Source organism: Mobula hypostoma, chromosome 19 (assembly GCF_963921235.1).
Source record: "Mobula hypostoma chromosome 19, sMobHyp1.1, whole genome shotgun sequence".
NCBI classification, from domain to species: Eukaryota; Metazoa; Chordata; class Chondrichthyes; order Myliobatiformes; family Myliobatidae; genus Mobula; species Mobula hypostoma.
This window is the reverse complement of record NC_086115.1, coordinates 13,013,064-13,031,389: the sequence shown is the minus strand read 5'-3', so window position 1 is coordinate 13,031,389 and position 18,326 is coordinate 13,013,064. Positions and strand designations below refer to the sequence as shown.

Below are 18,326 nucleotides of genomic sequence, written 5' to 3'. Positions count from 1 at the left end.
GAGACCCTTCGTCAGGACTGACAAAGTCCTGACGAAGGGTCTCGGCCTGAAACGTCGACTGCGCCTCTTCCTATAGATGCTGCTTGGCCTGCTGCGTTCACCAGCAACTTTGATGTATGTTGCTTGAATTTCCAGCATCTGCAGAATTCCTGTTGTCTGTCGTGAAAAAGATTGTTTTGAAACCTCAGTGAGAATGTAAAGCTATTTTAACAGGTTAAGTGGACATAAGTACATGTGCTGACCATTACTCTGTACTGGAAACGTGGTACCCACAATCATTTTAGTGTTGGGTTGGTTCAGTGTCAGACAGGCTATTGGAGCTGCTGTTTAAGAGCTTGAGTGGGTGTAGCTTCTGTTTTAATTCCCTCCCCTTATCTCTCTCGCTCAGTTTAACGCTGTCCTGTTTTCTGGGTAGATCTGGATTGGTAGGCATGCACCATAGTGCATAACTGAGCTGTGCATATGTTGCAGTTGGATGTTGTTGGAATTGGTTTGTTTTTGTATCTTGAAAAAGCAGTGTCATAGAAAAGATCAACGAGGACTCTTGTACTTGGCTGATAATCAAGATGACCTATTTAAAATGTGGCTTTTTACTAAATACATGGTAACCACTCAGATGCATCTAATGTTTTTAAATAGTCTTCTGCTAGCTGAGCCTAAGCAAGAAGGGTGGCCATTTGAGCTTGCTTCATGTTTTCTTCAAAAAAAATGTTGCATTATGTACATCTTTCGTGAGCTCAAGACACCCAAATACATTTTGAAACCCTGAAGGATTTTCAAAACATAGTCACAAAAGTGACAGGAAACACTGCCCCAGTAAATGTTGCTATTCTCAGCAATGTGGGGGTGAAGGTATGTGGTTTCAAATTTCTTGGCTAATCTATGAAAATCTATACCAAAACTGCAGATGCTGGAAATCTGCACAGGAACCTAAAATGCACGAAATACTCAACAGGTCAACCTGCTACTGTGGAAAGTGGTCAGAGTTTTAGTCCAGTTTCAGGTTGAAGACCTTGCTTCAGAATGTTTGTGTATTAATTCTGTCTTGGATAATCCATCTGGTGCATATTACACAGAATTATATTATGAATATATAATATTTATTGAACTGCTGGATATTGTATTTGTCTCTGTATAGCCATTTGACTTTAGTGTGTGTTATTTATAGAATGCATTGCAAATATGGTATTACCTCGCAAGCCTGCAACCTCTGCCCCCAAGGAGGAGTAAGGCTACATGGTTCACTAGCACCTTAGCAAGGAGACATGGGGAAGTACAGTACATCAGTCCTTGCAAGTAGCATCTGAAAATAAAAAGACATTTAGTTATTATCTTCCTATTTTCAGGAATCTTTGTGGAGGAGCTCTTTGAAGTCACTTCATGCTATTTTCCAGTTGATTTTACACCTGTAAGTTGTAATATTATCGATTCAATTTGAATGGAGTTTGCGGGAATCACACATTATATTAGTTTGTTATGTAGAAAATAGTTGTCAGTAAAAGCCAGTAGATTTCTGGTGGAATAGAACCTAATCATCAAATAGGAATGTTTATGAATGTGATAAGTCAAGAGAGAGAACTTTTTCATGTCAATAGTCAAGGTGTAGTGAAGAATCTGGCAACTGAATGCTTGTTTTGGAATGAGTTTCTCAATTTTGCATGATGTTTCAACATTTTTGGGCATGTTGATATGTATGTAGAAGGTCAGTTATCAAATCTTGGGGAAAGGGGAGGACAAAAGTGGGGACTTTTAGCCTTAAAGGCAAAAGCAGGAGGCCGATAGAACACTCCAGATCTTAGCACCATGTTGCAAAGAGGAAAAATGATTTGAAAGGGTGGTGTTGGTGGGTGGGAGGGGATGGCATTGTGAATAAATTATTGAAGTGAGATGGTCTCTGCTGCGTGTTATCTCAAGGAACCAGCTGGAAGAAAGGATCACTTTGCTTTTCTCTTGTTTGCAGCCTCCAAATGACCCACACGGAATATCTCATGATGACCTAGTGCTGAGCCTGAGGTCTGTTCTTACCGCTACGCCTCGGTTTGCAGAGGTAATTTCAGAATTCTCTTTCCTTTGCTCTGATGCATCTCTTCTAAGGAGATGTAAACATTGGTAACCAGCATCTAAACTCCTCAACTACTTCTATGGCTTTACCTTTTATTGGTGTTGTACAGCGTAGAAGGATTTTCTGGCCAATGTGCCTGTGCTAGCCCTTTTATAATTACACAATAGTACTACTCCTAAGGTCTTTCACTACCCACTGTAGGTGTTCTTTATCAATTATCTATAAAAGACCTTTTTGAAGTTGATCTTCATGGCAGAGTTTGTCGTCAAAACATTGGTTGTAATCGATACCTATACCTGACTGGAAGCCCAAGAAGAGTTTGTTCATCATTCAATGTGTTGTTTATGTCAGTGACCAACGTTGACACATGTTGTGCTGTGGCAGCCCACAAGTACTGTCCTGCTTCCAACTTACGAACCTGTTTGGATTGTGGGAGGAAATGAGGAAACCAGAGCAGCAGGAGGAAACCCACACGGTCATGGGGAGAGCATACAAACTCCTTACAGACAGTGGTGGGAATTGAACCCTGGTCACTGGCACTGTAGAGCATTGTGCTGGCTGCTATGCTACTGTGCCGCCCAAAGGATGTTGAAGGCTGAAACTCTCACTGTGTATTTTTTAAAAATAAAAATTATACTAGATGAGCAGTTGAAGAACCTTGACTATGTAAGTTATTTGTTTTAATTCACTAATTGTATTTTAGCATAGTCAGTGCCAGTTAAATGGATAAGACCCTGCGCTATAATCAGAGCAATCTTTCTCTGTGACAGAAAGCAATAATCCAGTGATTAAGTTACCAAATTAGCAGCCAGGGTTCTGGATCATTGATCTAAAAACTGGATTGCAAATTTCCTCATGACCACTGGGGAAATTTAAAATCTGAAATTAGTATTGAAATGATAACCATGAAATTATCATACTGTCATAATAATTATCAAGTTTATTGACATCCTTCAGAGCAGAAAATCTATACTAACCTGGCCTAAATATGACTCCAAACCTGCCAACTCTAAACTCTCTACTTAGTTCTCTGGTAATTAGGGAATGGACAGGAGTCGTTGTCAATCCCAACAATGTGTATTTCTTGTGCATGAATAAGTTTTAAAACAAAGCCCTATTTATAAGGTAATGGCCTTTGTGATCCTGGCCTCAATTCACTTTAATTCTGCTATTGTCCAAAAATTCTCAATTTCTGCTTTGAATATATTCATCAACACTCTCCACAACTCTCTGAAGTAGGAAATTCTTGTGAATGTATTTATATTAAATGTTATACCTTTCTACATGTGTATTTTCTGACAACTTGTTTTTGTTTCTTGCACGCAGTTCCTATTGCCACTTCTAGTGGAGAAGCTTGATTCAGATGTTCAGAGCTCAAAGGTGGACTCCCTTCAGACCCTGGTACGTAAGAAGCTCAGTTACTGACATTGTGCAAGTGGATCTCTGTGGTGTTACACATCCAGTATTCAGGGCTGTGACATCTCATCACTAACTGAGCTTTATTCCTTTTAAACCACTATTCTAAATGAGTAGATCAGGATACCTGCTGCTTCATTTGAACCTACCTGTGGATGCCTGTAGTTCCACTAAAAATTCTGGCCACGCATTTTGAATAGATGGTTCATGTTGTTTTAAAAGAGATTTTCATTCCGAATGGGAAGTGAGCAAAGGAAGACATAAGAACATGGCCATAGTGAACTGAGTCATGGATAGATGGTTATTGTTTTAAAGGAATAGATTGAAAATAACCCAATGAAAAAACTCAGCGGGTCAGACAGTAGCAGTGTCCAGTCTAAAAGAAGGGTCGCAACTCGAGGAGTTGACTATCTATTTCCCTGCACAGATGTTGCTTGACTCGCTGAGTTCTTCTAGTAACTTGTTTATTTTTGCTCCAGATCCCAGCATCTGCAATCTCTTCTGTCCCTATAAAGGGACCTGTATATAATCAAGGCACATCTGAAAGCAAGTGAGACCCAGACACCCTGGATTGTGAGCCACCACTAGAGAAGCAATTGCTGATGTAATGATTCCACTGGAGTTAGGACCTCTGTCTCTGGTGGTTACCAAATTGTTTGTTAGGGCGGGGTTTCAAATCCATAACCTTGACGTAATGTCTACCTTTTCAGTTTTGGTTCCATGCCTCATCTCTCCAGTTGCACATGTATTCCCTTATCAATAGATGACTCCTTTATTAAAATGGTAGACAAGGAGACTTGGTGGCTGGGGAAGATTATTGCTGTTCTAGAGTATGTTATTCCATGGAGGTTTAAAGTGAAAGCACTTCAGTGTGGTATATAATGGGGGAAGTGGTGGAATGAATAAAGAATGCTGGAAGGAAACATCATGACAAAATAAGGAACTTTCTCATTCCTGTGTTTCCCCAGTCTAATCTTTTGTGCACAGCAATTTCTGGTTGCACTGCCGTAACTCAGCAAGAGTTCTTTGCCAGTGCCTCGCAAGCCAGCTGGAAGAAATGGCAATAAGTTTGTTGGACTACTGTTTGAAAGCCTTGTATACGATTCTTGTAATGGCTGTTCCCTCATTGTTGTTGGGTCAACATTTCAGGTCTTTCATTATGTGACGTAGATGAAGGTGACCACAAACGGAGCACCAAAAAAATGATCAATAAACTTGTGACCTTAGCATCCTGAGTATCTGTTCAAAGAGTATGTGATGCTCAGTGTAGTATTGAAACCAACTTTCCCTCCTTGGATTCTTTCTACACTTCTCACAGCCTCAGTAAAGCAGTCAGTGTAATCAAACACCCCACCCACTCCAGATGTTCTCATTTCTCCCTCCTTCAATCAGGCAGAAGATACAAAGCCGAGAAAACACATCACCAGGTCAAGGATAGCTTCCATCCCTCTGTTAGAAGCCTGTTGAATGGTTCCCTAGTATGACCTCAGAGCAACTCTTTGTCTTGTGTTCTCTCCTTTGTAGACAGCATGCTGCAAGGATTATAGGAACAAGGACCTAAAAGAATTCCTGCCAGCTCTTTGGCATTCCATACGGAGAGAGGTAAGGAAAAGAAGAATAGCATGCAGCATTTACTTGTGGCCTGATAAGATGCCAGTTCACAAAGTTGATAGTGTCCTTGCATATTAATCAGGGACTTCTCTCCTTAGACTAAAGCACAGTGGCCAAGAGGCTGAGGTAGGGATGTGTAGGTGTATATGTATTTTGATTCTAAGTTGAGCTTCCTACCTAGGCATTTGAATTGTGAAGGTACTTAAAAACAGAAATTAGATGCAGTGAATATATTTCTAATTGAAACAAAAACTAGTTATTAATATCAGATACTAATTAATAAATCCATCTGAAATCTGAAGAGAAATTTGAGTGTCTAGATTTTTTAACTTGTTGCTCTAATGCCACAAATTTAAATCCCTTCAAGGGAAATATGATCATGCATGGAATAAAAGGGAGAGAAAGTGCAGATGATAGTGTTGGGTAAAGAGAGTTCTGAAAGGTTCATGTGGTGCACAAAGCAGAGATAGAGACTTTAAAGATAAGATTAAAGAATGGTTTTATTTGTCAGTTGTACTTCAAAATGTACAGTGAAATATGTCGTTTTGCATCAGTGATCAACATAGTCCAAGGATGTGCTGGGGGAAGCCCACAAGTGTCATCAAAGCATATCCACGGCTTAGTGACCCTAACTTGTACATCTTTGGAATGTGGGAGGAAATGAGAGCACTCGGAGGAAGCCCACGTGGTCTTGGGGAGAACGTGCCAACTCCTAACGGACAGTAGATGGAATTGGACTGTGATCGTTGGCACAGTAAAGCCTTACATCAATACACTTCTGTACTGATGGTCCAGTGACTGAACTAACCAGTCAGTAAAAACTTGCTGTTTTATGGGATATATTATCAGAGCTGACCTTGCTTGTTAGTGGGTTGAGACTGTGCTGAAGTAATTTTCTGGATAATAGTTAGGGAGAGCAATTTCCTTTGATGGAAAGGATTCAAACTGGCAGGGTTTCCTATTGCAGCCTCAGTTCCATGCTGCCAATGCCATAGAACTGGTTCACGTGCTAGTGTATGTTGTGCATTTCTTTGCTGGTGGACTCGTGGACTTTACACAATGTGGCAAATCTTGTTTTAATTCTACTTAGGTCTTTCAGACAGCAGTTGAGAAAATTGAGACCGAAGGCCTTGCTGCTCTTCAAGCAATTGCGACTGCTCTTTCCAAGTCAGTTATTGATTCGGATGCAGAAGATAGCCTGGATACTTTCCTTGGCAACGTTTTACAAGGTGTGCACAAGATCCCACGACTGGAGCAATCCTTCTCATTTGTTGATTGATGCTCTGTAGCAAAGTACTATCTTGAAAACTGTCTCTTTTCCATCTTCTCTCAGACTGTGAGCATCACCTGTGTGAACCAGATATGAAACTTGTGTGGCCGAGTGCCAAACTTCTTCAGTCAGCTGCGAGTGCTTCCTACAGAGCATGGTACAAGATTACCAGCTGCATTTTTCCTCTGTTACTGGAACAATTCAACAAGCATAAACAGGTAAAGGGAGAAGAATTGTATTGACAAAATGCTGGAGTTTGTTTTCAAGGAAGAAATAGTTCGATTACATGAAGTTTCTCTTTCTGACCAGTTAACATATTGTAATGAGGATAATTACTATGGTTTCCACATCCTTCCTCTAGTGAGGCGACCAGAACTGAGCACAGTACCCCAAGTGGGTCTGACCAGGGTCCTATATAGCTGCAACATTACCTCTCGGCTCTTAAACTCAATCCCACGATTGATGAAGGCCAATACACCGTACGCCTTCTTAACCACAGAGTCAACCTGCGCAGCTGCTTTGAGCATCCTATGGACTCGGACCCCAAGATCCCTCTGATCCTCCACACTGCCAAGAGTCTTACCATTAACACTATATTCTGCCATCATATTTGACCTACCAAAATAAAGCACCTCACACTTATTTGGGTTGAACTCCATCTGCCACTTCTCAGCCCAGTTTTGCATTCTATCAATATCTTGCTGTAACCTCTGACAGCCCTCCACACTATCCAGAACACCTCCAACCTTTGTGTCATCAGCAAACTTACTAAGCCATCCCTCCACTTCCTCATCCAGGTGATTTATAAAAATTACGAAGAGTAAGGGTCCCAGAACAGATCCCTGAGGCACACCTCTGGTCACCGACCTCCATGCAGAATATGACCCATCTGCAAGCACTCTTTGCCTTCTATGAGCAAGCCAATTCTGGATCCACAAAGCAATGTCCCCTTGGATCCCATGCCTCCTTATTTTCTCAATAAGCCTTCCATGGGGTACCTTATCAAATCCCTTGCTGAAATCCATATACACTACATTTACTGCTCTTCCTTCTTCAATGTGTTTAGTCACATTCTCAAAAAATTCAATCAGGCTTGTAAGGCACGACCTGCCCTTGACAAAGCCATGCTGACTATTCCTAATCATATTATACCTCTCCAAATGTTCATAAATCCTGCCTGTCAGGATCTTCTCCATCAGCTTACCAACCACTGAAGTAAGACTCGTTGGTCTATAATTTCCTGGGCTATCTCTACTCCCTTTCTTGAATAAGGGAACAACATCTGCAACCCTCCAATCCTCTGGATCCTCTCCAGTTCCCATTGATGATGCAAAGATCATCGCCAGAGACTCAGCAATCTCCTCCCTTGCCTCCCACAGTAGGCTGGGGTACATCTCATCCAGTCCCAGCGACTTATCCAACTTGATGCTTTCCAAATGCTCCAGCACATCTTCTTTCTTAATATCTACATGCTCAAGCTTTTCAGTCCGCTGTAAGTCATCACTACAATCACCCTTTTCCGTAGTGAATACTGAAGTAAAGTATTCATTAAGAACCTCTGCTATTTCCTCTGGTTCCATACACACTTTCCCACTGTCACACTTGATAGGTCCTATTCTTTCATGTCTTATCCTCTTGCTCTTCACTTACTTGTAGAATGCCTTGTGGTTTTCCTTAATCCTACCTGCCAAGGCCTTCTCGTGGCCCCTTCTGGCTCTGCTAATTTCCTTCTTAAGCTCCTTCCTGTTAGCTTTATAATCTTCTAGACCTCTAACATTACCTAGCTTTCTGAACCTTTTGTAAGCTTTTCTTTTCTTCTTGACTAGATATATTACAGCCTTTGTACACCACAGTTCCTGTGCCCTAGCATAACTTCCCTGTCTCATTGGAACATACCTATGCAGAACTCCACACAAATATCCCCTGACCAGTTGCCACATTTCTTCCGTACTTGTCCCTGAGAACATCTGTTCCCAATTTATGCTTCCAATTTCCTGCCTGATAGCCTCATAATTCCCCTTACTCCAATGAAATGCTTTTCTAACTTGTCTTTTCCTATCTCTCTCCAATGCTATTGTAAAGGAGATAGAATTATGATCACCATCTCCAAAATGCTCTCCTGCTGAGAGATCTGACACCTGACCAGGTTCATTTCCCAATACCAAACCAAGTACGGTCTCTCTTCCTGTAGGCTTGTCTACATATTGTGTCAAGAAACCTTCCTGAACACACCTAACAAACTCCACCCCATCTAAAGACTTTGCTCTAGGGAGATGCCAATAGATTTTTGGGAAATTAAGATCTCCCATCACGACAACCCTGTTATTATTACACCTTTCCATGATCTGTTTCCCTATCTGCTCCTTGATATCCCTGTTACTATTGGGCGGCCTATAAAAAAACACCCAGTAAAGTTATTGCTCCTTTCCTATTCCTAACTTCCACCCACAGAGACTCCGTAGACAATCCCTCCATGACGTCCACCTTTTCTGCAGCTGTGACACTGTCCCTGATCAAAAGTACCATGCCCCCACCTCTTTTACCTCCCTCCCTGTCCTTTCTGAAACATTTAAGACCCAGCACTTGAAGTAACTATTCCTGTCCCTGAGCCATCCAAGTCTCTGTAATGGCCACCACATCATAGCTCCAAGTACTGATCCACGCTCGAAGCTCATCTGCTTTGTTCACAATACTCCTTGCGTTAAAATAGACACATTTCAAGCTGTCAGTCTGAGTACGTCCCTTCTCTTATCACCTGCCTATCCTCCCTCACACACTGTCTCCAAGCTTTCTCTATTTGTGAGCCAACCACCTCTTCCTCCATCTCTTCAGTTCGGTTCCCACCCCCCAACAATTCTAGTTTAAACTCTCCCCAGTAGCCTTAGCAAGCCTTCCTGCCAGGATATTGGTGCCCCTGGGATTCAAGTGCAACCTGTCCTTTTTGTACAGGTCACACCTGCCCCAAAAGAGGTCCCAGTGATCCAGAAATCTGAATCCCTGCCCCCCTGCTCCAATCCCTCAGCCACGCATTTATCCTCCACCTCGTTCTATTCCTATACTCACTGTTATGTGGCACAGGCAGTAATCCTGAGATTACTACCTTTGCGGTCCTGCTTCTCAACTTCCTTCCTAACTCCCTGTAGTCTGTTTTCAGGACCTCTTCCCTTTTCCTACCTATGTCATTGGTACCAATATGTACCACGACCTCTGGCTGTTCTCCCTCCCACTGCAGGATATCGTGGACGCAACCTGAAACATTCCGGACCCTGGCACCTGGGAGGCAAACTACCATCCGAGTTTCTTTCCTGCGTCCACAGAATCGCCTGTCTGACCTCCTAACTATCGAGTCCCCTATCAGTACTGCCTTTCTCTTCCTTTCCCTTCCTTTCCCTAACCTTCTGAGCCACAGGGCCGGACTCTGTGCCAGAGGCACAGCCACTGTTGCTCTCCGCCCCCCCCCCCCAACAGTACTCAAACAGGAGTACTTATTGTCAGGGGGTACAGCCACAGAGGTACTCTCTAGTACCTGACTCTTCCCCTTTCCCCCTCCTGACTTGGACCCCAAGATCCCTCTGATTGCCCACACTGCCAAGAGTTTTACCATTAATGCTATATTCTGCTATCATGTTTGACCTACCAAAATGAACCACCTCACACTTATCTGGGTTGAACTCCATCTGCCATTTCTCAACTTAGTTTTGCATCTACTGTACTTGTTTAGCTGTACTCTACACCTTAATGCTGTTGGACCCACTAAGTTCCTGCAGCAGCTTGTTTTTACTTTAGAAACATAGTCACACAGCAGATCATGTGCCAATAAACAATTGAAGATAAGAATAACAATCAGGGAGATGGAATCTGATAAAAACAGGTGAAAGAACCAGCAAGAGACACATGAGGAGAAACTTCTTCACTCAGGGTGGTGAGAGTGTGGAGCGAGCCGTCAGCGCAAGTGGTGGATGGCATTTTGATTTCAATGTTTAAGATGTTTGGATAGGTGGCTAGATGGGAGAGGTGTACAGGGTTGTGGTCTGGGCACAGATCGATGGGACGAGGCAGCTTAAATGGTTTGGCACAGTCTGTATGATCTGAAAGGCCCAGTTCTATTCTATAGGAACACCTGATGGCTCTGATCTTGCACTCGCTGAAATTTTGAAAAATGAGAGGGGTCTCATTGAAACCAACTGAATATTGAAAAGCCTAGGATAGAGTGGATGCGGAGAGGGTGTTTCCAATAGTGGAAGAGTCTAGGATGAGAGGGCGCAGCCTCAGAACAGGATGTCCCTTTAGAACAGAGATGAGTAGATATTTCTTTGGCCAGAGGGTAGTGAATCTGTGCGATTTATTGCTATGGATGGCTGTTGGAACCAAGTTATTGGTTATATTTTAAATTAAGATTGTGCATCTCATTCTAAGAGTATGAGTATTTTATAAGTATGGTACTCAGCTGCCCTTTTTTTTTCTTTGCCTGTAACTCCTTTGATGTACAGCAGTAGAAATTACTCCTATTTGATTTCAAGGATCTGACATTCAGTGAATGCACACTGAAAGTAGCATTAACAAGACAGCATCATCAAGTGTGGTTACAAAGCCTTTTGCTGTTGAACAGCCTGATCCCTGTGGAGTCCTGCAGCTGAAGAAGATGGCCTATATATGTATCTGACACTTGGTTGTCATTCAGGATTTGCGCTGGGCTTTGTCAGTGTAATCTGTCTCAGCCGCCTTTCAAAGATCATTCCCACTAAGGGTGTGTGCACTGTGATATGTCCTGTCCTGTTTGGGCAGATGTTTAGTATTCTGTAACACCGTACAAAGAAGAGCAGGTGAATACTCATGTCCCAGGCAACTTTTCTTATTTGGGAACATCTGCCCTTTCATCCTGTCCTTGGTGCTTTATTTACTTTTTAAAAAAATTTTTTTATTATGTCGTACCAGACAGGCAGCCATTCATGTCTGGTGCGTGGTGTCAGGATGACACTGTAACCGGGTCACGATATGAACATTCCTGACTGGACCCTTTCTTTTACAAGGCTGAGTAGTTAGCTCGACGCTCAACCCGGCACGGATGGAAAGCGTGCTCAGGGGGTGGCCTGACTCGGGAACTCGGGAACCTTTGCTGTGGAGTCCTGTGCTGATGCCATTGTGCCACCAGCCGGCCTCCTTGATGCTAACAGAAAGGGTAATAGCAACATACATATGATAGTGTGAGAAAATATTGAAATGTGTCGGTGGCATTTTGAGGCATTTGAAGGATAGAATCAATGAAACTAATGGGACAGTTTTTGTTTCCTTTGCAGAGTAACCAACGTTGGACTCTCTTGGGAATCCTAAAGGTTTTCATTCAACTTACTGACAATTGGAGCAGAGATGAGGAAGGTGGGTTGGATTTTGTTACACCAGAGTTTCATGGTTGAGTGGGTGGGTGCACAGTACTGTTGTAATTTTATGCTGCTGCAAAAAAAAATCATGACGTATGTGAGTGATGATAAACTTGTTTCTGATTTGGGTCTCTATTGTTAACTGAAAGTAGGAAGGTGCAGCAATGGTCCGCACCCTTTTTGCCAGCTAGTGTGCAGCTCTGACTTCCATGTGATCGTACTGAGTAGCTGCTCTTGTCATTGTGGCTTACCCAACTTCAGCCCTCATGGAAAGCCACCTGTGTCAATTTAATGCTAGGGGTATGTCAGTGGAGTGCAGGTGATTTGTTCTGGTCCTTTAGGCAACGGTACAAGGGCAGAAGCTCAGGTTGATTTTTAAGGGGAGTGGGTAGGTTCCTGTGTGGGTTCGGACAGGAAGACTAACGCCATAACTTCTACCCAATTCTGTCCAGGGTCTCAATCCAAAATCTTTCCCCCAATAGTTGTTGCTCAACATAGTTCCTCCAGATTACAGCAGGATCTGCAGTCTCTTGTGTCTGTTAAATCAATCTGTTCGCTCTTGTCTTATAGAGACGTTCTTCTCCAACTTCCTCTGTTACCGAAAGCTTGATTTCTTTCTTTCCCAGTTTTGAGATCTAAAACATTAACTGTACTTCACTTTCCACAGACACTGTCTGATCTGCTCAATGTTTCCAGTGGTTTGATTTTTATTTCAGATTTATCCCATATGAAATTTTCACTTTAACTAACACCCATAGTTGTTGCTGGGAGAAAGTAGAGACAATGTGTCTGAATGTAGAGGTAACTAGTAAGGAACAAGCAGTGTTTGGTTTAGGGGTGTGATTCTCACTTGAGGGATAAAATGCTCAGCATTGCAAGGTCCTGGGTTCAAATCCCAGATAAGTTCTCTGTTTGGGGACAGCACGTTGGCGTAGGGTTTAATGTAACACTATTAAGGTACCAGCAACATGGGTTCAGTTCTTCAGCTGGATTGTGCATTCTCCCCATGACCACGTAGATTTTCTCCCACATTTTAAAGGCATAAGGGTTAGTGGGTTAATTGGTTACATCTATAATTGGGGTTGTGGGTTCGTGGGGCTGAAAGGGCCTTTTACTGTGCTGTATTTATAAATTAAAAAAACAAATGTGGAAAATAGGGCAATAATAAGTTGAGTTTAAAGAAAATAATCTGTGTTATTGGAGTTTGAGTAATGTCCTCAGTAAAGTTGCAAAGATTGTTATAGCATTGAGTGTGTTCCCAGCATCACTGGAGATAACTGCCAGGAGACCAAAGATCAAGGAATAAATTAGAGCAAACAAACCCTGAACTTGATAGTCCTATCATTCTTGTCAACCAAATAATATTAATGTTTGTTTTTCCCATGGAAATCTTCATGGAGTACTTACATTGGGTAGATGTGTGCTGTAGTAGAAGCAGTTCTGGTAATGTCCTTTGGGAATAATGGTCACAGAGCAATATCTGCCCTTTTTGTTTGACTTCAGAGTCAGCTATGACAACAGAAATTGGATTCTGAGCAGGTCCTGAAGGAAATAAAACTATTTATAAAAAAAATTATCTTGCCAATTGTTCTATCCGGTGTTTAGTAAGATTTTAAAAGTGTGAAAGGAACTTCTCTTGCAATTTCTTAAATCTGCATCGACACACAGTAGCCACTTTGAGCTACTTCTTGTACCTAATTAAGTGGCATTGACTGTTTGTTCGTGGTCTTCTGCTGCTGTAACCCATACACTTCATGGTTCAACATGTGTTTTCAGAGATGCTCTTCTGCGTACCACTGTTGTAACATGTGGTCCTTTGAGTTACTGTTGACATTCTGTTAGCTTGAACATTCTCCTCCAACCTCTCTCATTAACAAGGGGTTTTCGCCCACAGACCTGCCACTCACTGGATATTTTTGCTTTTCACACCATTCCCTGTAACTGTAGAGACTGTTGTGTGGGAAAATTTCAGGAGATCAGCAGTTTCTGAGATTCTCAAACCAGCCCTCTGGTCGAACAATCATTCCATAGTCAAAGTCACTTTGATTACATTTCTTCCTCATTCTGATGTTTGGTCTGAACAACAATTGAACCTTTTGACCAAGTCTGCGTGCTTTTTTGCATTGAGTTGCTACCACATGATTGGCTGATTAGATATTTGCATTTATCAGCAAGTGTACAGGTGTACCTGGTAAAGTGACCACTGAGTGTATATATTCCTTCTTGGCACCACCATTTCTGAATGCACTCCATCCAGAGTGAGTTATCAGCTACATAATGCTTGAGCTCTGTAATTCTCTCACTGCTACTCTTCTTTAAGACTCTCCTTAAACCCCCCTCTTTTGTCAAAGGATGTTCTCTTTTGTCCCAATACTGTGGTCCTTTTGTGGTCAGTGTCAATTTTTGTTTAGTTACTTGTCCAAGAAAGTGACTTGCTAGTTTTTCAGAGACGAAAGGCATTACATATTGGCATTAGTATATTATTGTCACATGTACCAAGGTACAGTGAAAAGCTTTTGCATGTGTCCCAGGTAGGTCACGCCACACAAAAGTACATTGAGGTGGTAAGAAGAAACCAATACATATTATAGAAAATCACCAGAGAACAGAGAGCGCTGAGCTTTTCTTTAAACATAGATAAGCAAACTTGAGGGTCGTATACAGCATATAAAGTTATGAGGCTGATAGATAGGACAAGCAGGCTTTTTTCACTGAGTTTGGGTAAGACTAGAACTAGGGGTCATAGGTTAAGGGGGAAAGGTGAAATTTTAAAGAGGGAATCTGAGAGGGGGACCAACTTCTCAGAAAAAGGTGCAATTGTGGAAAGAGCTGCCAGTGAATGTGGTCAATGCAGATTTGCTTAAAATATTCAAGAGAAGTTTGGATAAGTACATGTATAGGAGGGGTGTGGAGTGCTTTGGTCCAGCTGTGGGCTGATGGAACTAGGCAGAAGAACAGTTGGGCATGTATTAGATGGGCTGAAGAGCCTGTTTCTGTGCTGTTGTGCTTTAGGACTCTTATAGTGTTGCAGCTATTGGGATAGTGCAGAGCAGGTAAACAAAGTGCATGGGCCACGTCAAGATTTTTTGGAAAATTGAGAAGTCAGGATTTTGCAGCAGCAAAGAGAGTACTGGCTGGACAAGTATGGCTTCAAATCCATACTTTGGTCTTTTGTTTTTCTTTAATTCTGTTTCCTTCCTTGCAGATGAGAATCCCCTCTGTGCGTTTAAGGATCAACTGTGTGGCCTGGTATTCTCTGCACTAACTGACTCCAGTGCCCAGTTACAGACTGTGGGGACCAGCACTTTGGCAGTTCTGGGACTGCAGCAAGGTTCAGATTCTCACACTTTATTATCAGTATTTTCTGAATGAACTCCACAAATCACATGTGTTCTGTTTTGTCAATTAATCTGTGGTAGTTGACCGGTTCTCACTCGTGATCTCTTTTCCTTCCCCAGGATTGTTGTCTCCCTCCGACATAGAATTAAGCGTAGATCACTTGAATAGACTGATCCTTCAGGAAGATGACCCACAAGTTTGGTGAGTATATTTGGTTATTTATATTTAAAGAAAATCTCTGTGCTCTCTGTTCTTTGGTGAAATTTTTCGAGTGACCAGTTATGAGCAACAAAAATATCTGGAATGAATGCAACTGTTGGACATATTTAGCAGATTAAACAGCATCAACTGGTGTTTCATCAGTGAACACAGCCCAGTCCATCACCAACAAAGTACTCCTCACCTTTGAGAATATTTTACATGCAGCACTGCCTCAAGAAAACAGCATCCATCATTAAAGATCGCCTCCATTTGGACATGCTCTCTTCTCAGTACCACCACTGGGCAGGAGGTACAGGAGCCTTAAGACCCACGCCATCAGGTTCAAGAACAGTTATTACCCTACAACCATCTGTCTTCTGAACTTTATTCACCATAACTCTTGAATTGATTGTGCAACCTACAGACCCTCTTTCACTTTCAACTCTCACAGCTACCTGGACCTTACCTTGTCCCATCCTGCTACTTGTAAAAACGCCATCCCCTTCTCTCAGTTCCTCAGTCTCCGCCACATCTGCTTTCAGGATGAGGCTGTTCATCCTAGAACGAAGGAGATGTCCTTTTTCAAAGAGAGGGGCTTCCTTTCTTCCACCATGAACGCTGCCCTCAATCGCATCTCTTCCATTTCACACACTTCTGCTCTTGCCCCAGCCTCCGCGTCCAGCACATAATTCTCTGAAACTTCTGCCACATCCAACAGGATCCCACCACCAGGCACATTTTCCCCTTCTCCCCACTTTCTGCTTTCTGCAGGGATCGCTCCCTACGCGACTCCCTTGTCCATTTGTCCCTCCCCATTGATCTCTGTTCTGGCACTTATCCTTGCAAGCGAAACAAATGCCGCACCTGCCCCTACACCTCCTCCCTCACTACCATTCAGACTTCACCTGTGAGTCTGTTGGGGTCATTTACAGTGTTCGGTGCTCCCGGAGTGGCCTCCTGGATATTGGTGAGACCCGACATAGATTGGGAGACCGCTTCATCAAGCATCTACACTCCGTCTGCCAGAACAAGCGGGATCTCCCAGTGGCCACCTATTTTAATTCCACTTCCCATTCCCATTCCAATTTGTCCATCCATGGCCTCCTCCACTGTTGTGATGAGGCCACCGTTGGGTTGGAGGAACAACACCTTGTATTCCATTTGGGTAGCCTCCAACCTGATGGCATGAACATCGACTTCTCAAACTTCTGGTAATGCCCCCCACCCTCTCTCCCTGCCCTTCACAATTTCCCATCCCCTTTTCCCTGTCTCACCTTATCTCCTTGCCTACCCATCGCCTCCCTCTGGTGCTCCTTCCCCCGTTTTCTTTCTTCCATGGCCTTCTGTCTCTTTCACCAATCAACTTCCCTACACTTTACTTCATCCCTCCCCCTCCAGGTTTCACCTATCACCTGGTGTATCTCTCCTCCCCCGCCACCCTCTAAATCTACTCTTCAGCTTTTTTTCTCCAGTCCTGTCAAAGGATTTCAGCCCAAAACATTGACTGTACTTTTTTCCCATAGATGCTGCCTGGCCTGCTGAGTTCCTCCAGTATTTTCTGTGTATGACTCACTTTCAAAGACTCTTTACAACTCATGCTCTCAGTATTATTTAATTTTTTTTTCAATTTGCAAGTTTTGGCTTCTTTTGCACATTAATTGCTTGTCAGTCTTTGATTATGTATAGTTTTTCATAAACTATATTGTATTTATTATTTTCCTGTAATTGCATGCAAGAGATGAATATCAGGTAGTATAATGTTACATATACTTACTTTGATAATGCATTTACTTTGACAATAGAATGACTGGCCTGTGTTACTAACTCCTCTCCACGTGGATGCTTCCTGACCTGCTAAGTATTTCAAGTGTTATCTGTGCTGAGTCAGATTTCTAGCACCAACAATGTTTTGTTTATGGGCCTTTCCCTTAGGAAATATTTGGACTGTTCCTAGAGTATTGTACCTACTATTTTGTACATGATCAGATTTCTCTGGAGTTAATTGCTCCTCAGGCAGAGGTGGGGAGATTCTGCATTGTGGTTTGAAGAAGATGGCATATAGTTGAGAAAACATCCTTGTTTTGATGCCAGTCAGTACAACCTTTAGGTTCTTACTATCAGTCACAGAACCTGAGAGTTTGAGAAAGGGCAGTCAGATATCTGTTCTGCCTAGCTACAGGAGTATATTGATATTAATTTTACCTGATGACACATTCTCCCGTGTTTCCTTAAACACAAACTGCTCAGTGGGTCTTGCAGCATCTGTGGCGGGTCAATGTGAGGAGGAATTGTTAATGTTTTGGGTCAAAACCCTGCACTAGCACTGAAGCAGGGTCTAGGTTGAAATACTGGCATCTCCTCTTTACCCTTCCTTCATCCCCTCACAGATACTGCTTATACTATTGAATTCCTCCAGAAGTTTGTTTTTGCCCCATATTCCAGCATCTGCAGTCTTGTGACTCTGCCATATGTACTCTGACAATTGAACAGAAACTTGGTGACATTCTCACAACTCATGATAAATATCTTATGAAGACAGATCGAGTGAGCTAGGACTTTTCTCTGGAGTGAAGGAGGGTGCAGGGTGACTTCATAGAGGTGTACAAGATGATGAGAGGCATTGAATGAGAGGACAGCCAGAGAATTTTCCCGCCAATACAATGGGAGCATAATTTTAAGATGAGTGGATGACAGAATAGGGGGCACGTCAGAGGTAAGTCTTTTACAAAGAGATTAGTAGGTGCCTGGGAAGCACTGCCAGAGGTGGTGGGAGAGGCAAGTACATTAGGGACATTTAATAGACTCTTGGATAGGCGCTTGGATTAAAGAAAATTGGAGGGCTAAGTGTGAGGGAAGGGTTAGCTTAGTCATAGAGTAGGTTTAAAGGTTAGCACTACATCATGGGGTGAAGGTCCTATACTGTGCTGTAAAGTTCTATGTTCCAATTAATTGTTTATTATTGGTTGTGTGTGTCAGCAGCATCTTATGCTGGCTGAAATATTTGATCATGCTTCTGTGTGCTGCCTCAGAACATTTTGCTTTGTGGAAG

General features: G+C 42.5%; 1 protein-coding gene across 1 annotated transcript in view; it reads left to right on the top strand.

The window, feature by feature from the left end:
• The window catches only part of mms19 (MMS19 homolog, cytosolic iron-sulfur assembly component), a 70,570-nt gene that overhangs the window by 20,445 nt on the left and 31,799 nt on the right, over positions 1-18,326 (top strand). The window contains exons 8-16 of the mRNA XM_063071378.1: positions 1,347-1,408; positions 1,961-2,047; positions 3,389-3,463; positions 5,003-5,080; positions 6,180-6,318; positions 6,423-6,577; positions 11,657-11,735; positions 14,943-15,068; positions 15,196-15,277. Of these exons, the coding sequence (XP_062927448.1) occupies positions 1,347-1,408; positions 1,961-2,047; positions 3,389-3,463; positions 5,003-5,080; positions 6,180-6,318; positions 6,423-6,577; positions 11,657-11,735; positions 14,943-15,068; positions 15,196-15,277 (883 nt within the window). The remainder of the gene's footprint in view (positions 1-1,346; positions 1,409-1,960; positions 2,048-3,388; positions 3,464-5,002; positions 5,081-6,179; positions 6,319-6,422; positions 6,578-11,656; positions 11,736-14,942; positions 15,069-15,195; positions 15,278-18,326) is intronic.